Source organism: Cryptotermes secundus, unplaced genomic scaffold (assembly GCF_002891405.2).
Source record: "Cryptotermes secundus unplaced genomic scaffold, Csec_1.0 scaffold2975, whole genome shotgun sequence".
Classification (NCBI taxonomy): Eukaryota; Metazoa; Arthropoda; class Insecta; order Blattodea; family Kalotermitidae; genus Cryptotermes; species Cryptotermes secundus.
In genome coordinates, this window is record NW_019732011.1 from 17,864 (window position 1) to 39,904 (window position 22,041).

The 22,041-nt window shown below is 39.0% G+C and overlaps 2 protein-coding genes and 1 long non-coding RNA gene across 4 annotated transcripts in view; 1 reads left to right on the top strand and 2 right to left on the bottom strand.

Moving 5' to 3' along the window:
• The window catches only part of LOC111867549 (long-chain fatty acid transport protein 4-like), a gene marked incomplete at its 3' end in the record, with an annotated part of 27,298 nt that extends 16,644 nt beyond the window's left edge, over positions 1-10,654 (bottom strand). Inside the window, 2 exon segments of the mRNA XM_023857528.2 lie at positions 1,299-1,449; positions 10,370-10,654. Of these exon segments, the coding sequence (XP_023713296.2) occupies positions 1,299-1,449; positions 10,370-10,536 (318 nt within the window).
• Positions 10,655-14,246: 3,592 nt separating this feature from the next.
• LOC111867550 (long-chain fatty acid transport protein 4) overlaps positions 14,247-22,041 on the bottom strand; it is a gene marked incomplete at its 5' end in the record, with an annotated part of 56,027 nt that continues 48,232 nt past the window's right edge. For both annotated transcript variants that reach the window (XM_023857529.2, XM_023857530.2), the window contains 4 exon segments: positions 14,247-15,090; positions 16,594-16,747; positions 19,560-19,717; positions 20,208-20,345. In XM_023857529.2, the coding sequence (XP_023713297.2) occupies positions 14,936-15,090; positions 16,594-16,747; positions 19,560-19,717; positions 20,208-20,345 (605 nt within the window).
• Positions 19,996-22,041, top strand: part of LOC117282562 — a 12,723-nt gene continuing 10,677 nt past the window's right edge. Inside the window, exon 1 of the long non-coding RNA XR_004513357.1 lies at positions 19,996-20,156. This is a non-coding gene — a long non-coding RNA (uncharacterized LOC117282562). The remainder of the gene's footprint in view (positions 20,157-22,041) is intronic.

The following is a 22,041-nucleotide window of genomic DNA, read 5'->3' on the forward strand; positions in this document are numbered from 1 at the left end:
TAAGTAATTCCCTTTAACCCCGAAAAAAAAAAATAAAAAAAAAATTACATAATACACGTAGTTCTTTACTTCCAGATAAAACAACAGCGTACCCCGGATGGTAAAACGCCACCTACAATACGCGACAAAATAACGGAATATTACGTCATAACAAACAAGAGTTTTAAATTTTTGTAAATAAAAGTATTTTTATGTATAAGGGAGTCCTGGTAAAATTAATTCACTGTATGCTCTATTTTGGGTCATACGTCTATGCTGATTGTTAATTTTTGCAAGTATTTTTTTCGTATGAATAATTAAAAGTTCTTCAGAAGTTCATAAAATTATATCACCTAATATTCTGTTGCTGCCACCAAGAGGATTGTTATGTGTGTTGTTATAGCAGAGCGCATATTTGTTTGTGCAGTGTTTATATTTGCAGTTCTTGTCTGGGATGCGTGGCTTATCTGTATATATCTGCCTCTTGGGTTGTTTGCATTCCTGTGATATCCGTGTGTGCAGATACGAAACATGCCGTAGTAACAAACGATATACATGGGACAGAAAAAATGTATTTAAGAATGTAATAAATAAATAAATATATATATATATACACCAAACTCTAGAAAAGACGAAGCTTTCTTTTCAGTAATGAATTGTCATTTTCATTAAAATAGGATTTCTCAGAAGGACTCGATGAAATCTGTATTTTCTTTTTCAGTATTGGTCATTATGATGTTACGTTTGTGAGTATACGGACCCCTAGTATAGAAGAAACACAGTTCTCTTATCAGATATCATTAGGTCCACGGTGCAGCATTTACGAGAAGACTGTGCTTTGTATAGGAAATGTCTTTATAACTATTTCTTATTGCTAGTGGGGTGGGACTAAGTCCCTTGTACTGCGGCCACTTCTGGCCTATTGTACCAGCCCCAGATGATAGGTGAGGGTGATTGTGAAGCAATTGGTGGAATGAAGATTGGCAGGGGAAACCGAAGTACTCTGAGAAAACTTGCCCCAGCGCCACTTTGTCCACCACGAATCCCACTTGACCAGACCCGGGATCGAACCCGGGCCGCCGCGGTGGGAAGCCAGCGACTAACCGCTTGAGCTATGGCGCGGCCCTTCTTTATAAATAAATTTTGAATCACAGAAGTATTGATTTCGAGACTTCACGTCCCACTCAGCCGACCGTTAAGCACCACCAGTGGGTCGCTTTCCGCGGGTTGAGACCTATTCGTGTAGCGGACATAACGAAGCCAATGGACAAAAGTTTTTACTTCGTGGTTTCGTTTTCTATCTTGTTATGCTTACTTACATCTGCAACCGTCCAAGCCTTGTCTTCGAAGTAAAATACTATCTTCTTCGGTTCCTTTGCTACACGTTGTTGGAACAGTTTCAACACAGTTGTGTTTTGCTTTTGAAAAACGCGATTATACCATATAAGTTTTCCAAATCCGTACATGATCCTGAAAATAAAAGAATGTACATATATAAGTCTCGAAATAACTTAGTTTTACTCAGAATCATTTGTTTATCCATCGTCCGATATTGTAGACACTAGAAAACACGAAAGTTTCGGAAACTGGATTGGGCTTGGCTCTTTCAAAGGGACCCAACTGAGTAGGTGACTTCCTCCCCTTTCTCACCTGCGGACGGAAATAGATCCAGCTTCCGAAACGTTTCGTTATCTAGTAACATACAGAAACGTGTGTATTTATTTTGTTAATGTAAAGTGACCGTCGTTGTTGTCCGATTTTAATTAAAATTGGAAATTCTCGACAAATTTTAGTGTACCTCCACTCTATTAAATTTCATGAAAATCCATTAATAATTTATCGAGTTGTTACGTACGGACAGAAGGATGTTACCGAGCAAGGGACATTTGTATAACTTTCCACTGCTGAATGTACCAAAAAATAAATTTCAGGGCTTAACGTCTGTCACAGCAAGCTCTTTCAAAGTTCAATTAAAATCTCCCAGGTGTGTTCTGATATACACCAATACACACCAATGGGTTCATAAAATTTACCATTCAAATTGAAGGCAATGTGTTGTTAAAAATTCTAAGTTCATAGTTCTGAAGAGTTACTATTTCATTCAGTGAAATAAAACATGAGATAATGTTAATGATAATTTAATTCTCAAAATAAAATTTATGTTTATGCATGAATACATGACCTCTGTTATCTGTCACTCATGAAGCGCAGTGACGATGTCCGAATATCGAAGTCCAAGATGAAGTCATTCGGGTTCGTTTCATCCCGTACTCCGCAGACAATGACGGCAGTGTACCTTCAAGTCAATGACGTTATCGGAGCTAGGGAACGGTTATGTGTGTGCATGATCAGAACACACAAAATACGGAACGTAATAAAATACCTCCAAGGATTCCCAATGTTCCTGAACCAAACCATGAAGGCCAGCAAACACGACTACATTTGTATAGTTCTGTTTGGAATAAAATTCCGTATAGTCCGTTGAAAATCAGTCGATATTTCGAAGGACTATGTCGCTTCCATCTTCAGAATCGAAGAATAAGCCGTGCAAGAAACCAGTGTGAAGGCATGTGGCAAGCAAAGCTGATTTTTTGCCCTGCTTATTTTCTCACCTCGAAGATGGGGGCGACATGTTCCTCCGAAACGTCGTTTGACTTTTAATAGACTATAGGGTATCATATCCCAGAAGCCAGAACTTTAGGTACCAATTAGCTTCACCGTTCTGATAGGTCAGGCGTATTTATTCGCTCATGTTGGAAGTACGTGTTCTGTTTAAATTTGGCATTACGGGTCGTTAACCGCGTGTGTATGTATGTATGTACATATACGAGTAACATATGAAGTTTATAACGTGATATTTATCATTATCATTCCCTTATTTCGGGTTATCATAGCAACAAATTGTCGAAAATTACCACGTTGTCTGAACCTTGGTTTCGTTGCAGGTCATGAATAAGCGAGCTATCTTTTGTTTCTGTGTATCTTGTATATTCTATGAGTACTGGTAATATTTGAAGTGGATATGTGAAATGTGGGGGAACGCGGTAGCGTAGTTGGTTGAGCCACTATACAACAAGCCAGAAAGTTACGGGTTCGATTCCCAATGAAGTCACTGAATTGTTCAATTGATCTAACCGTTCCAGCCGCACCGTGACTCTGGAGTCGACTCAGCCTCTAACAGAAGTGAGTACCAAGAATCTTCCTGGGGGTATATAGCGGCCGGCACATAAGGCTGACAACATCACCGCCATGTGTGAGCCTTTTGTCTAGAAAAATATGGGAACCTCGATGTCTCACAGCCTTGTGGGTCTCCACGGCCTGTTACAGGGATGGCTTTACTTTTTCTTTTACGTCAAGTATGGTATTACTATAGAAAGGAGACAGTTTACGATTGACTATTTCTGCGTAGACGGCGTAGACGGACAGTCTTAGGAGAGAACGCAGAGGAAGTTAGCAGTATGAAGCCTTATATAGAAAATTCTTAAGCCCTCCCTTTGAATTCTCAAGGAATGTGACATAGAAACCTGAAAGATGAAGAACAAGTCAAGCAAACGGGAGCAGTGATGAAAGCAGTACATTTCTGTGGAGTGCCACACTATACGGTGTCACATGCCAGAGGAGAGTGTTTACTCTTCATAGCCATGGCCTTGACAACCTCAGATCCAATAAATTCAAAGTTAGGTTCACAATGGATAATTTGAACTGGCCTCTCAGGTCACATTTCAAGTTCTCTAATGTTTGCGGTTAACTGTATTATTAAGGAAATCGAATAGCTCAAGCGGTTAGTCTCTGGCTTCCCACCGAGGCGGTCCGGGTTCGATCCCGGGTCTGGTCAAGTGGGATTTGTGGTGGACCAAGTGGCGCTGGGGCGGGTTTTCTCCGAGTACTTCGATTTCCCCTGCCAATCTTCATTCCACCAAATTCTCCATCATCATAATCACCCGGGGTACGTACAATAGGCCAACCAGTGACCGCCGTGTCGAGTGGACCCAGCTGGATCCACCCTCCACTAGAGAAAAGGAAATCGAAGGGCGAGCATGTTCTTCTGGCTCTCCACAATTTTGGGCCACATGCAAGAGAAGACTACATTTCCGTTCAAGAAAGCAATCAAATTTTCGAAATGTGACAGAGTAACTGATATATCTGTGATTAAAAATTGTATCCATTACGTTCAGAAGAACCTGAAACGAAACAGAATTGAGAGAACCGAATCGTTTTATTTGTATCAATATGAGGAGTCAAGAATTTGGCAGGGGCACGCGGTAGCGTAGTTGGTTGAGGCCGAAAGTCGTGGGTTCAAGTCCCAATTAGGTCATTCAATTTCTTTCAGTTGACCTAATCCTTCCAGCCGCACTATGGCCCTGGGGTCGACTCAGTCCCTAACAGAAATGAGTACCAGGAATATTCTTGGGTGTAAAGCGCGGCCGGCGCGTAAGGCTGACAAGTTTACTGCCATCTGTGAGCCGATTGTCTAGAAAATGTGTGAGCCTCAACATCTCTCAACCCTATGGGCCTTCACGGTCTGTTACAAGGATAGCTTTGCTTTTACTTTTTTTTACAAGAATTTGGCAAATAGTGTTCAAACATTTTGGAAACATTAAGCAAAAGAAAATACAGTGATATCTCACGCCCCTGGAAACATATGGTAATCATTTCTTTTAAAGTTACTGGTGCCTTGGCGAAAATTATCGTCCTGAACCCTAGTGGGTTTAGATTTCAAACAACACGACTTTCGCAGCATGAGGATTTAACGTGGTACTTACAATTTTGGTAACACACCTTTGCGTGTTCAGGTATTGTGTACGATTGGGGAACCTTTGTGTCTAGCAAGCTCAAAAGTCGAGAGCACGAATGGAAATGGTTTCGCAAAACAAAGTAGACTCTTAAGGCCAGTAGGAAAGCCGGTCAAACATTACAAAGGCCGGTATATATAAGTCTATATGATAAAATGTGGCACAGTTCAGATATTTGGGGACAACTATAACAAACCAAAACCTGATTCAGGAGGAAATTAAGTGGAGATTGAACTCGGGTAATGCTTGCTACCATTCAGTCCAGAACCTTTTGTCTTCTCGTCTGCTGTCCAAAAACATAATAATTAGAATATACAAAACTATAATTTTGCCTGTGGTTATGTATGGTTGTGGAACTTGGTTTCTGACATTAAGGGAGGAACATAGACTGAGGGTGTTGAGGAGAATATTTGGACCGAAGAGAGATGAAGTGACAGGAGGTTGGAGAAACTGCATAATGAGGAGCTTCATAACTTGTACTCTTCTCCAAATATAATTAATTAGAATGATCAAGTCAAGGAGGATGAGGTGGGCAGGGCATGTAGCACGAATGGGGGCGACGAGGAATGCGTATAGGATATTGGTGGGAAAGCCAGGAGGAAAAAGACCACTGGGAAGACCAAGGCGTGGGTGGGTGGACGATATTAGAATGGATCTTAGAGATATAGGATAGGATGGTATGCATTGGATTGGTCTGGCTCAGGATAGGGACCAGTGGAGGGGTCTTGCGAACACGGTAATGAACCTTCGGGTTCCATAAAATGCTATGAAATCCTTGAGTGGCTGCAGAATTGGCGGCTCCTCCAGAAGGGCTCAGCTCCATGAGTAAGCAAAGTAAGCCTATATGATTGCTGTGAATATATTGGTCTCTCTCGCCTTTCGAAACCTAACCTCACATAATTTAGGCCTGTATGACCAGAATTAGACACATTTCTTTTGATAGGGCGTTGCTCTGTTCGTCATTTTAAAAAAGTCTTTCTTTCATCTTTTTTACGGATTTTTTATCAGGTGACATTACATTGGCTTTTTCAGAGACAGCAGAATAGAATTTATGTTTATCTATACAGTTATGCAAATAATCGGACGTCACGACATACGGAAATTATGTTCCTCTACAGACCCGTAAACGTCAGGTTGCATCATGGCATCAGCTACCTCGCACGACCATCAGTTTGTTCACGAAGGCGAGAACATGTTTTGTCACGTGGCTCTTATTGGCGCAGGGAAAAAAATCTGAACCGAGGAGGTTGTGAAATATGTTGCAGTTATGGCCGTTTATTCCATTCAGATGAAAAACTTTGCAGTTGTTAACAATTTTATAGCCAGTATTGCTCATGTGATGTTTGTCTCGGAGGTGCTTGGTTGGAATCTAGGTCAGGACACTTATTCTGAATGAGACCTTTCGTGGTCTTCCTCAGTTTTGTTCACTGGTTCTACAATCCCCTTGAGCCCTGGCCTCTGATTTTCAGTTTCATGATCACTTAACAGATGGTAGGACTCCTGGAACAGTGATCAGCTCGTCGCAGGGCCTCTACCTAAACAGAGTACAACACAAACACAGAATGAACACGTCCCAAACAGCCATGCCTTGTGTGGGATTAGAACCCACGATCTCGGCTTTCGAGCGAGCGGAGATAGTACATGCCTTAGACCGCTCGGATACCGTGACCGGCGGTCTTCCTCAGTTACCCCTCGTAAATGCCGAGGTAGTATCTTACACTACAACGTCCACATCCGCTTCAATTCATTCTACAGTTTCCCGCTGTGTAGTCTGAGGAACTGACATGTTCGTGCAGTAAACAACAGACAAATAAATAATGAAAAAAGGGAAAGCAGGTAACACCATGGAGTGCCGAGCGGGCTGAGGCGGGAGGTCCTAGTTTCGAATCTTAGCCCAGAAGCCAGCTATCGTGACCGAGCTCTTTCGTAGTTTTCCTCAGTTCATCCAGGAAAATCCTGGGATAGTACCTCGATTAGGCTAGGGACACTTCCTTCCAAATCCTTTTCAGTCCATGCTTCAGTCATCCTACCTTTCTCGCTATTGACAGCAGAAGAACCAGAGCGGAGTCCTAATTGGGGGGAGAGTCAGTAAATACCGTAAGTTACAAATGGATATAAAACGTAAAATATGTGATATTCAAACCTGTAAAAAATATCTTATTTCTCTACATATCCTCCATCAACGTTGATACACTTGTCCCAATTCTTAATCAGTGCGTCCAGACCCGCAGCATAGAAATCGTTTGACTGTTTTCTCAGACACTTTTGCACCTCCTTTTCAACTGAAAATTTTTAATTGCATTGAAACGCTCTTTGTTTCGGGTTGGTGGTAATGCACCCATGATTCGTCCCCGGTAACAATCCTGTTAAGCATATCTTCTCTCCTTCATCTGCATACCATAAAAGATGTCGCAATTTTTTCTTGGCCCTTCAGTTCTGTGGACACCCACCGTGCGCATACTGTCCGAAACTTCAAGCGATCATGCATTATGTTGTATACTAAGTCATGGGAACACCACAGTGCAGTTACACTGTCTATCGTTGTTCTCCTGTCAGCTCAAACCAACTCTTCCACCCTCTGCACAGCTTCTTCTGTCGCAATCTCAGCAGGAGGAATTGGTCGGCTATCATCTGCAGCTCTCAAACGTCCTTGACAGAATTTCTCGACCCAGTTGTTACCGGTTTACGCGAAAAACACTTCATACTACCGGACATCTGCCTAACAACCACGTACTTCCAGTTTGAGGATAAATTCTACCAGCAAAATGAGTGTATGGCATTGGGAAACTCTATCTCCGGTGGTCAGTAATATATTCATGGAGCATTCTGAAGAAACGGCATTGGACACAGCTGAATACATACCCGCAAAATGACTAAGGTGTACGTCGACGACACGTTCGTGATATGGCCACATGCATCAGCAAAAGTTACAGGAATTTCTCCACTATATCAACAGCATTAGGCCTACCATCAAATTGACTATGGCAGTTGAGGCTAAAATACCCTTCGATTCTTAGACGTTTGCGTTATGAAGCGGGGTCCAAAACTGACCACAAAATTTTGGCTACTCATACTGATCCTTATGTTCATTTCAAATCCAACCACCCATATCACGTAAGAAGGGGAGTCGTTCATAGTTTGGTCAACCGAGCGAAGGTCATATGCCAAAACCAGAAGTATTTTAACGTTATGTTTTGAAGAATGAACAGGACGGTTTTTAGATAAATACAAGACGAGGGATAATGTCCAAAAACATAATATTTGTATTAATGTACAATCGTCAGAAACTTTCAGATCTTAATTAATGATAGTTCAGCTTTAGCTTTTACACACATATGCCTATCGTCTCATAGATTCACCCAGATGTATTATTATCAGAAAAAAACTAGAATGGAAAAGAGCACTTCTTAGACCTAGACATTGATGGGAGTATAATAGTAAGTAGGATATGAGGGATGGAGTTGATTCATGTGGTTTGTAATAGGGACTGGTACACTCACATACACGTACACTCACATTTACCATTATTACTATTTTCGTAGCATAAAATTAATGTTACCATTGTAACAGACCGTGAAGGCCCAGAGGGTTGTGAGACGTCGAGGCTCACACATTTTCTCTAGACAATCGGCTCAGATGACAGTCAGATTGTCAGCCTTACGCGCTGGACGCCCTTTACCCCCAGGAAGATTCCTGGTACTCATTTCTGCTAGAGGCTGGGTCGACCCCAGGGCCATAATACAGCTGGAAGGATTAGGTCAATTGAAAAAAACCCACCTCATCGGGCCTCGAACCTGAGACCCTCCGGCTTGTCGCATAGTGCCTCACCCAACTAAATTTATAATCTATTAACAGGCAATGACAGTGTATTAGAAAAGGATACTGTATAGGTTTCAGTAAACCTAAAATTTCCTTCCGATTTTTCTGTAATATCGGAATTCTTACAACCGTACACTAAACATGACCCAGGAAGTATTTAACCACGCACAGAATTTGGGGTACTTCTCACGTAAGTTCACCGACTTTCCTGATTAACGTGCTGCCTCCATCTTCAAGGTGAAGAATATATCCAGCAATCAAACAAGCAAGCAGCAAGATTCATTCTCCAAACCTGAAGATGGAGCAACACGTTATTCCGAAACTTCGGTATACTTTTACCATAATCACCGCTATGTGAATCTCAAATCACGCACACAATTATAAATCATTACTTGGAAGTAACCCAACTTACTTACTTACTTACTTACTTACTCATGGAGCTGAGCCCTTCTTGAGGAACCGCAAATTCTGCAGCTACTCAAGAATTTCCCAGCATTTTATGGAACCCGAAGGTTCATCACCGTGTTCACAAGAGCCCTCCACTGGTCCCTATCCTGAGCCAGATTTATCCAATCCATACCATCCCATCCTATCTCTCTAAGATCCATTCTAATATTGTCCACCCACCTACGCCTTGGTCTTCCCAGTGGTCTCTTTCCTTCTGGCTTTCCCACCAATATCCTATACGCATTCATAGTCTCCCCCTTTCGTGCTACATGACCTGCCCACCTCATCCTCCTTGACTTGATCATTCTAATTATACTTGGAGAAGAGCACAAGGTATGAAGCTCCTCATTATGCAGTTTTGTCCAACCTCATGTGATTTCATCTCTCTTTGGTCAAAATATTCTCAACACCCTCTTCTCAAACCCCCTCAGTCTATGTTCCTCCCTTAATGTCAGAGACCAAGTTTCACACCCATACAGAACCACAGGCAAAATTATAGTTTTGTAATTCTAATTTTTATGTTTTTGGACAACAGACGAGAGGACAAAAGGTTCTGGACTAAATGGTAGCAAGCATTACCCACCCCAAAAATTAATCTACGTTGTTACAGAATTTACTTTGGTGGAATGGTAATGAAAAATACAGAAGGCCCCTTTTTTCGACATCACGTATTTCACCCTATTCTTGGGGCAGGACAACCTAAATTGTTTTATAAAACTGTAGATTCTAGGGGAGAAACTGTTATCCCTTACTGTATGCTGTGAAGCCTGCAATAACTTTGATCACACTTTGATTCAAATTTCATACAGTTGCCATTTTATAATGTTGCATGTATATTATTTATAAATTTGTTTGCAGCGCTATTGTAGCTACGCTTCTGGGGCTCCGGGCGCAAAGTGGCTGTCTGTCCACTCTCTCACCCTGCCGTATTATCAACGCCAACTCTTAAACACATAAAAAGTCCTCACATGTCCCCCATCAACCATTTCAGTCATAAAAAGTCTTTACTTTTTCTCAAAGCGGCCACAACTATTTGAAACGCGTTTAGTTACAGGATTCAATCATGGCGTATTTATAACAAGAGATGAAAAATACGTATGGATATTTGTATTCACATATCGAGAAGTACAAAACAGAAATATAAAAATGAACTGCAATATTGATAAAATTTGCACCAATATTTTGGCTATATCAACGCACAACGGGACCCCTTGAGGTAGGACGTTGTGCAGCCAGCCGTGGTTTGACGATAGGTGGGTTACATTTCTGGTGGCATAAGTAAGCTGGTGAAACTTACAAGTCTAATGCCAGTAATTATAACTTTAACTTACCTTAAATCCCTTGGCAACGTGACCATTGCTATATAAATTCGTCTTCTGTAGTTTATAACAATAAGTGTTATCACTGCCACAATCAGCAGAAGAAAAAACTGTGAAATTTCGAAAACCGTCACAGTTGTAGAATTGAAGAGCGATGACCATAATGAATTTTCACTCATCCTGTATGTCAATATTTAAGCTGTCTCGCCTCGACAAACAAGATATATCGACTTAACGTCACGACGTCCACTACACAACTGCCGTAAGAGTCGAGTGACATCACAAACTGTAGTGTCAATCTCGGACCCAGCTTTAAGTCTGCGTATCGCGGTCTTGGAAGATGAGGTTCTCATTGCGCAAGCGTAACTCAGGTAATAAGGGCAGTATCTTTTGGATCATCTAGACGTAACTGAGGACGTATTAATCTGAACAACTTTACTGTACCTTCCTTATTACCTCCAGGAAGTCCCAAACTGTAATCTGTAGGCATTCTAGCATTCAGCGCCAAGTGACATAGTATCAAGTCGAGAAGCGGTAAATCAAACGAAACAGGTGTCGGGACACGCAATGTACTGAACATGTAACTTCCAGAACAAAGCGCCAGATACAAGGAAACTAGTCGAACAGCCACCACAGGCCGCCAGAATTCCAAGGGACGCCTTCAGACCGAAAATGTAATCATGGTCGGTATATAATGTTCATTGAAAGGTTTTTTTTTTTTCATTATTTTCTACTTACTCAATACAGCAGTTTTACTGAGAAGATAATATTCATCTAGTCGAGAACTTGCCTTCATTTTATGGGACCAATTTGTTCATCGCCGTGTTCATGAAAGCCTGCTAATGGACACAGTCCTGAGTCAGATAAATCCAGTCCAGACAGTGTTTCTTTAAAATCCAATTTAATTAAGCACCGCACCATTTATAAGTTTGAGGGGCACGCGGTAGGGTAGTTTGTTGAGGAGCTATGCTACAAGCCGGAAGGTCGCGGGTTCAAATCCCGATGAGATCATTTGATTTTTTCAATTGACCTAATCCTTCCGGCCGCATTATGGCCCTGGGGTTCACTCAGCCTCTAACAGAACTTAGTACCAGGAATTAATTAATTTTCCTGGGGAGTAAAGCGCGGCCGGCGCGTAGGGCTGACAACTTTACCGCCATCTTTGAGCCGATTGTCTAGATAATGTGGCACCCTCAACGTCTCACAACGCTATGGGCCTTCACGGCCTGTTACAGGGATAGTTTTACTTTACTTTTTTACTTTTTACTTGTACCATATATACTATGTTTAAGGGAGTGGATGTATAGGGTGATTATAAATTACCGTCGGGGTTTCCGTTTACAGGCCATTGAAACAGCGACGATAATTTAGACTCACTCTGTAAATCTCCTACACACGCATTCTTAGCCTTGGCATATATACAAATAAGAGGCCAATTTAACCCCTGCCGCTGTATCCTCGAGAAAATAGCGCCCGGTACCAATTGTGAGGGAGGATAGATGGGCCACAGGACTGTGTACGTGGTGGCAAAGATAGATATCCTTGTGAGATGCGAGTTTCTCACGGCAGTGGCTCTTCTACCCTGAAGAAGGAAGTTGTCCATTCCTCCGAAACATCTGTAAAGAACTACCAGACTACACAGCATCACATCCTAGAAGACATTAATATTCATAAGTATCCTTTCCCCTGCCAGGATTCGAACCTCGTTCATGCAGCACATAGACACACAGGCCAAATAGGCATTGAAAGAATTTCACTCAGGGCAGATGGTATTAGAGTCGAAATCTAACCCCCGCAAAGTCCAAAGCATGACACATCTGAGACATTCAGATGTCTTTGGAGACATTCAGCAAACACTAAAAAAAAACTCAGAAGGCATCATGTCTTTTCTGAAGCGACTGTTCAAAAACATTTTTAATTTTCATTTTTTTAGAATGATTATCAAAGGGGCTGAAGAAGGCTCTAATAGAACTTCTGGATCAGGCTTATAGTAAAAAGTTCAAACAGGAACATGTGGCATGTGGAAACTGCACTACTCGTGTGTCGACTCACAAAATAGGGTCATTGTGATAGAAGGCAGGAGAGATAAAAGTGCAGAACAATTAACATGCTTTACAAAAATCTGCTCTGTATTTTGGAGACATATGAGAACAAGATGCTGAGAAAAATAAATGGATCAAAGAGACAGGACATTACAGGAAAATGCAGAAAACTGCATAAAGAATTACACAGAGTTAAGAAATTTCCCATCCTTTATGGAATTGGAAGGTTCATTGCCATATTCACATGTGCCCTCCACTGGACCCTATCCTGAACAACTTGAATCAGCTGCACTTCCTTGCATGCTATTTCTGTAACATCCATTTTAATAGGATACATCTATCTATACATACCTCTTCAAAGAATCTCTTCCTTTCAAGTACTTCAATTAATATTTTGTGTTCATTTCGCTTCCATCCATGGTACATGCCTCACCAACCTCCTCATCCTTGATTTTATCAACCCATCAAAATTTCACAAAGAGTAAAAATTATAAAGTCCTGTAATTTTATTTTCTGCATTCCTCCTGTCCTTTCTTACTGTCTCTTCGCAATTAGTCCAAATGTTCTCTTCAGCTCCACCTTCTCATAAATCCTCAAACTCTTCTTCTTTTAGTGTAAGACAACAAGTTGCTGTAGCTCAGTCAGTATAGGGAATAGCTTTTAAGATAGGATGAACAGAAAATTGTGGTTTCATTCTGGGAGGGAGAGGAGATTTTTCTCTTTGCCACAGCATCCTGATCAGCACTGGGGCTCACTTAACCTCATTTCCAAAAGTTACTGGGGACATTTCCTGAGAGTGAAGTGGCTGGGGTGTGATATGGACCCCTCTGTCTAGTGCTGAAGCTGTACCTCCACAGCAACATTAGTTGCTGGTGGGATTTTGTATGCACCCCAGGGCACTTAAAAAGTCCTCTACACAACTGACCCAGATGAGGCACCAATCCCTGCTTTATCTCCCCTTCCCCCATTTTTAACAAAACAATGTTATATATACACAGAAACATCCCAACCTACACTCTCGGAGCCTAAAGACGGGAGTAGCCTACATTCAGACAGTGAAACAACGCAAGAGCAATGATCTGCCTTGGCAGATGTGCATTTACGAAGGGGGACCCAAAAATAACCGGAACCGACCTGTTGCGCGCGCATGCTTTGTAGTTACAAGTTGTGCTGCTAGGTGGTGTTAGCTGGGGGTCTCCCGCGACTGTTAGTGAGCTGGCATCAGTCTGAGTTAAGTGGTTTGTCTGTGGTGCTCTGTTGTGTGCTTTCCTGTTTCAACCCTTTGGCGATTAGTGAGATGGCAGACCAGAAGGAACAAAGAGTGTGCGTGAAATTTTGCTTTCTGTTAGGGAAAACTGCACTTCACTCTTCAAGTCGCGGAAAACATTCACGCGGTTTTCGCTTTGGTCATCTCTGAGCAAGCGAGGAACAAATTTTGCAGACACCCGTCTCATGTGCAAACCTTCGGTTAAAATTCGCTGGACCGTGCTCCATGAGATGTTCGTTTCCTCAGAAAGTTGGTCAATGATCTTTCGACGATCTTCATCAATTTCAAATTGGTGTCAAATTAAAAAAATGACTTCTCTTGACTTCCTGAAGTTTAACCCAAAATAACTCCTCCATACCAAGCAAGAATGTGTAGTAAAATTAGCGCAAGTTGAAGGATTAATAAATGAATATAGGAGTATGTCCTTCATACAAAAGTATTTAAACACAAAGAAGGCAAATAGCATAGCTACTCTCTTGCAGAATACATCTTCCTTGGTGTACTGCAACAGCTGTACTCTAAATAGGTATGCAGAATATTTCAGTAGAGGTGATTAGAAAAACGTTTATCTAACACGCCATTTATTTTTAAAAAAATATGCTTTATTTCACTGATACCTTATAATGCTTTAACAAACTTCATAGTTCTCTGCCATAAAAATGTTTAGTAATGGCATTACATAATAACATATTTCCTTAGTAGTGTCAGCATTTGAAGGAGGGATGTGAACAAAAGTGTGCCTTCATGTTGAAAACTTATTGCAATATGATGTCAATGAGAATTTTACAAACTTTATGATTACAGAAAATCAAATATCCTCTCCTCTCAAAGGCACCATTGTTGTTAACACAAGTTAAAAATGCAACAGTGTCTTTCTGACAAGAATTTCTTGACCTTTTTAACTTCATCTGCTGGAACATGAAAGATACTTACATGGGATGGCTGAAGAACTATCTTCAACATAGCTCTTTTCTAACTTGAAAGATGGCCATAACCAAATTTACATGAAGCTTGATACAAGCCCATTTACCATCTGTACTTTGATGAATAATGATGCACTTTGATACATATTACCAACACCTATTCTTTCAAAATGTGAAGATTGTTCCAGGAAATCTTCAAACACCTTGCCTGCTTCTCACTTACATGCTGTCACAGTTTCATTTGACAGTAACAGCCATTTTCAGCAGATTTCATTGTAAGGTGATTAATTATGAGTATCTGTATTAGTCCACACTCTGTTTCCTGATTGCATGATTTCTGTGAAAATTATAATCTTATCTTTCCTGTAATTATGTGAACATAAATTTCTTCAGTCAAAAGTTCATACATTCCAGATGGGTTCAGGTAGTATAATTTATCTTCAATTTTTAATGGATCAAACCCCTCACGCTGCAAGTCCCTCTTTTTTAGCTTGAAAGTTCCTGTGAAGGAAACAAACACTATATAATAGTGTCTTTTTCTGCAGGAGAAAATTTCTTGAATAACATTTAAAGTGGTGCAATATAGTTCAGGATTCCATCCTATTTTATGCATGCCTATAATTGTTTACCCCTTATTTCAGGCTAAGATATACATTTGGGTAATGTGAAATTATGCAGAAATTATCCTATGTAATTTGTATTCCACTTCATATATTTTCTGTAAATTTACTGCAACTTCTCATCACACATTATGACCATCTCCATGGCTATTTGAAGCAGTATGAAGTAAAAGGCCTTCCATTTTCCAATCGAAATAGGCTAAATTATAAAGTTCAGGTATGTTCGACCACATAAAAATGAGTTCTGCAGTCCTCTAATACTGAGGTTTGTCTACCTGCAGGAGTGCAAAAATGGGGTACTCAGAAGAATGTTTGGACCCATGATGAAGCAAATAACAGGGTGAATTGAGAAAACTGCAAATTTAGAAACACTGTAGTTTTTAAATTTGTACTACTCACGAAATTTTATTAGTGTGATCAAATTAAGAAGTAGAGGATGGGATGGGTCATGTGGCAAGGTGATATAAATCCTGAGAAAATATTTGTCGGAAAACCTGAAAGGAAGATCCTACTTTTGAAGTTATAGGCTTAGCTGTATTATATGGATCTTAAAGCAATAGTGTGTGTTGATATAAACTGGGTTCATCTATGTAAGGTCTGAGGTTCATCTAGTGCATGATATGGACCAGTCGTGTGTTTCATAGTGGACCAGCTGAGTGACAACTGACTTCTCGAGAAGACTCTGCTTCATGGAAATCATCAGATTTCTTCATATAAATTTAAATTAATGAACACACTTGTCACTTGTTGAACGGCTTCATGAAAAGTGAAATATGTCCTCTCCACATTAATTATGATAACAATGGTTACCTGTTCCATACATTTACTTAATCAATACACTCATGACCACTATGTTTGGTTATTCTTTTATTATATGCAGACTTGCATGGGATGACATCAGGATGTCAATTAGAAATATAACATGGATGTCAGGAAAGAGAACTGAGAAACTTGTAATGAAAAAGATAAGGAAAAGATGTTAAATTTGGTTCATAAGTGCTTGGATATAACAACAATGTGTGATTTCATAATTTTGCATTAAGTCCATCATGCAAGAAAAACATAAAAACTACTTTATAGATATTCTGCAAACCAATAACCCACACCTGGACACACAGGAATATCTTGCAGCTCATACTTCACTAACAAACTAGTTGAAACGAAACATAAAACATAAAAAACATAAGAACTACTTTATAGATATTCTGCAAACCAACAACCCACACCTGGACACACAGGAATATCTTGCAGTTCATACTTCACTAACAAACTAGTTGAAAAACACTAATGACTAATACTGAACCTCTGTGGATCTTCAAATCAATGCACATCTCTATACTTTATACATATCCTCCTGAACATATTACCTTGTACATATACATACCTGTCAATTCAACTTTTCTCAATATCCTTATGAACAGGGGCCTGGCATAGGAAGGAAGAGCCTTTTTCACACCATCTGCTAGTGCTGTGATATTTAGAGTGCCATCCTGATCAAGAATTGCTGCCATTCCTGCCCGGCCCTCATCCGATCCTACCTGAGGACAGTGATACATGCTTTTTGGTTAAGTTGCTGATATCTCATGGTTTATGAGCTGGATATCTTAGTTAGTATAGAGATGGGCTAGAGGTTGGATGGTCAGGGCTCCATCCTGGCAAGGCAAGAAATTTGTCTCTTTTCCACAGGGTCCAGACTTTCTCTGGGGTCCACCCAGCCTCCTATCCAATGCATACTGGGGGCTCTTTACTCAGGAGTAAATTTGCTGGGGCGTGAAACTGACCACTCACCTCCATCTAGTTCCAAGGTCAAGAATATTGGAGTTACACCTCCACTCCCTCATATGTCCTCATGGGTGGTGCCTAATTAATTAAGTCCGGAAGCAACTTCATTTTCTTTTTACCTTATGTGAGTATCACAGCTTAATGAGTTTTGGCCCATAACCCTATACCTAAAGAAAGAGTTAACAACATTTAAGGTGCTTGCAGCAGTATATGCTTGTTCTGTTCTGTCTTGAAAATTGAGTTAGTACAAAGTAGGAAGATGAAGAAGAAAATGGGACACCCATAAGGAAACCCCAATATGGAATATAACTCTTTTTATTTCAGATGCTATATTTATGCTTATTGCCAGCCACCACCAGTTGCCAGTGGTCGTGTGGTCTAAGGCATGAACTGTCTTCGCTTTCTCCAACAGTGGGATCATGGGTTTGAATCTCACTCAGGCATGGATGTCTGTGTGAATTTATTTTATGTCTGTGTTGTTCTGTGTACAGGCAGAGGCCTTGCAACTGGCTGATACCCTATTCAAGGAGTCTTACTGACTGTGTACAGGATCAAAAAATTGAAAAAGCGGTCAACCCCCAACAAAGGGCCGTAGAGCCATGGATAGATATAGATATTTATGCTTATTGCAATAACTTAATAACAAATGACACAAAAATACTTTTTCTTCATATTTACTCTACTGCAGCAATAGCTATATTGTCACACTTTACTCTTATAGATTATTGACAACGTTTTACTGTATTAAGTGCTTATCAGTCAGCAGACATTTGAATGTAGAACTGTTAATAGGACTAACAGAGACATCTTCAGTATTTCTGTAGACTTTTTCAGGGCTTGCCAACATTTGAAAAGTTTCTGTGAAATATGCACCATTGGGGTTGCCTTAAAAGGTTGACTTTCACTTATACATCATGTCTGGCTATGCGATGGTTAGTAATAGAAGGAGCTTGGGCCAAATTTCAGTGATGCTTGCATTATGGGTATTGTTACAATAATACTGAATTTTCAATGTTTGTGAGTTCTGTCAAAATCTCATATAAGATATATAGCCATTATTCAAGACAAAAATGTAGTATAGCCTCTTGAGGAAAGTTATGATAAAATGTATTAAAACAAATTAATAAAATAAAGGTAATACAAGTACTGTATATAAGAATTTCATCAAAACTTGTCAAAATAAACATTTGAAGACATGCATAACATTTTATTAAGGCCCCTAAGTAACTTAACAAAATGCAATGTATCTCTGTCATAACAAGTGTCACTGGAAATGATCTTGTAATTTTGATGCTGTTACTTGTAGATAGGTAGACATGAAGAAATATGCTTACATTTTCATATTTTTTTTTAAACAGATCATTCAAATTGATCAATAAACCTCTGAATATAAAAGGAAAACAACAGCACCTTACCAAGAACGGGAGATGATAGAATTAACATTGTGTGATTACCGAAGATAGCAATTATTTTGAAAATTAAGTCTAAGTGAACATGTGCTTCAGAATCCATATATGAGTTGAGATTAATGTATAGACTTCAAGTAACTTTAAAAATAAATATCAGGAAGTGATTAAAATCTTTACAGGAACATTTTAGTAAAGAAACTAACACTAAATCTGGTCCAGCCTGGTTAATACAGTGTTCAAGTAAAAATACAAATTGCTATACTGCTTCCATTGTTAGAAAGGAAACATTCAGAAAAGATTTAACAAATTTCTTTCCTTGGAAGAAAATATTTTATGACAAACCAACTGAAATAATTCACTGATTATATAAAACTGTACAGAATTAAAGAAAATTATACTGTTTGCCCCTCATCATCCTCCTACTTTGTATATTATTTACTTACTTACTTACTTACTTACTTACTCATGGAGCTGAGCCCTTCTGGAGGAGCTGCCAATTCTGCAGCTACTCAAGAATTTCCCAGCATTTTATGGAACCCGAAGGTTCATTACCGTGTTTACAAGAGCCCTCCACGGGTCCTTATCCTGAGCCAGATCTATCCAATCCATACCATCCCATCCTATCTCTCTAAGATCCATTCTAATATTGTCCACCCACCTATGCCTTTGTCTTCCTTGTGGTCTCTTTCCTTCTGGCTTTCCCACCAATATCCTATACGCATTCCTCATCTCCCCCATTCTTGCTACATGACCTTCCCACCTCATACTTTGTATAATATACCTTAATTTATGTTGCATTTTTATGTTCCAGTATATTCAGGGGCATCCAGTGCTTATCAGACAAAAAAAATATTTATTTCTATTTTATGCATTTACTGTTGTATATATTTCATTATATTTTTGACACTAAAACTTCGCCGACAAGCGGCAGTCGCTCAGTCAGTATAGTTCGCTTGTGGACTAAAATCACAGAGGAACAGCTAGTGCAGACGCACACACAAGCATGTAAGTGCACAGTATTTGGTATATCAAAAAATTGAATATTGGAAAGATATACAGAGGAATCGTAATTTATGTAAAATCATACTAATACCTCCAATTCTGAAATTTGTGAATTCAAGGGAATGAATGAAAAAGTGTAAAATCACATGTGACTTGCCTCCACACCATATACTACAGCATCCCGATAATCAACTAAATTGCTGATTATAGCTTCAACTTCTGATGTTGACACATTTTCTCCTTTCCATCTGAATGTATCACCTGTTCTGTCCTTAAAGAATAAATATCCAAACTCATCAGATACTAAAAGATCACCTGGAATGTCAAGAAAGAAGTATTACAATATATGTCACTTCCCAACAAGTCAATAATACAACAATGCTTTTTAATTATAAAAGACACCTAAAATATATTTCTCACTGAAAGTGTAACTTTAATACTTTAAAATGTTATTAAATATCATAAAATATCATTAAGACACTGTGACTATATCTTATACACTAAAAGTTACTATCAAAATACTTCAAAATGTCTTTTGTTTTACATAATGTTTCTCAATTTTGCAACATGTTTCAGCTGCATATGGGCCATCATCAGGCAAATTTTTATTTGTGGGGAGACCATTGCACTGCCCATTTGTGCCTCTCACCATGGCATCAAGTCAGACTCCAGTAATCTAAGTTTAATATTTATTTATTGGTGAGGGGGGGATTTTATGATGCTGTCAGTAGCTGGACTACTTAACATCAATTCGGTATGTGGTAATGATTTGTAAACAAACAAATGCACATGAAATAAACATTACCTGAAATAAATGCAGAATCTCCCTTGGAAAATACATCATGCACAATCTTCTTTTGTGATTCCTTCTCATCAACATAACCAAGGAAAGCCCTTGATGGAATCTTTGGATTTATCTTTCCAATGAAAACACCTGGTTCCCCTGAAATAATTTGGAATATATTTTTCATGTTTCAAGTTTTAAATTCCATGTCAGATTTAAATCTAAGCATAATAAACCACCCTAGAATGAGAGATATATGGGAACTTCAGGTTCTATTCATTCATTCATTCATTCATTCATTCATTCATTGTAAAATGCCATCGATCCAATCGAGGCTACAGAGTACGCCCGACAGATATAGAACCAGACACAAACAGATAACCTATACAATAAAATGTACAATAAATACGTAACATAGCAATTAAGAAGTTAGTAAAAAATACACATGGTTTATGGAAATTAAGCATAGGTCAGATGAAACAATAAGCCAATGTGATTTATCTTCCTACTTTATACATGGCAATATCTTAAACTTAGAACACGTCTTCATGCTGGAAAGTAGATGATTATATATCTTATGCAACAAAAAAGCACCTTATGATGGATAAAAATATAACATTATGATTAGTATTTACTATTAAAATAGTCCTTCAGTGAATAAAAAGAATTCAGTAGAAGATAATTTTTAAAGTATTTTTAAATTGATTCTTATCGTCTAACAGTTCTTTTATGTAAGTGATTAAATGTCCATTTACCATAATTTATACCCATATAATAAACACCATTTATTTCAATTGACAACCTTGGTTGTGAATGGCAAAAATTATTTTTGCTTCTGGTATTGATATCATATAACTCCAAATTTATTTTAAATAAGGAAATATTATCAGTTACAAAGATTAATAATGAGAATATATGCTGAGAATAAAAGGGTAATATGTCTAATTTCTTAAACAGATCCCTACAGGAGTCCCTATTTCTAGAATTTTAATAATTCTTATGACCTTTTTTTTTCAGTTTAAATATATTGTTACTATGAGAGGAATTCCCCCAGAAGATTATACCATACGACAAAACTGCATGGAAATAAGAGTAGTAGATCATCCTCAATGATTCCTGAGTTGTGAAAGTCCAGATTTTTAATTCAACATATCTGATTGATGAATGGTCACCTTCAATTTAGATTTTTCCATATTCGCTTACTCTTTTGAGGTCACTGTTTTGTCAAATCCACACTCTGATTCATACCCTGTGTTAATCTGTTGGTCCTTCTGATGGCTATCATCCTCATCATCTTCTTACCATTACTGTGTCTGTCTTAAAGGTTTCATACCTTATGAATTTGCTTATTTACAATTATTGATATGAGCAGAACCACAGAAGGTGAAAAGATCATAAATGGAGGAATTATCTACAGCAGAAAGAGAACCATGGGACTTCATTACAGCAGTTGCATAGCTGTGAACAATTCCTAGTCACAATTGCATAATAAGTGTGTTTTTGTTACAACGTTTGGTTTAGTGTGGGTGGTTCCCACAAATTTTCAAAGTCAACATAAGATTTTGAATCTCCAATGTTTTATGTTATATGTTATAAGATACTTAAAAGAAGAATTGAAAGGAAAATAGAGGATGTACTTGGAGAAGATCAGTTTGGATTTAGAAGAGGAAAAGGAACCAGGGATGCCATTGGGATGATGAGAATTATAGCGGAACGAACTTTGGAGATAGATGAAGAACTGTGTGTTTGCTTCATAGACTGGCAGAAGGCATTTGACCGGGTAAACTGGACCAAATTAATGCAGATCCTAAAAGAAACAGGTATCGATTGGCGTGAAAGAAGATTGATTAGCAAA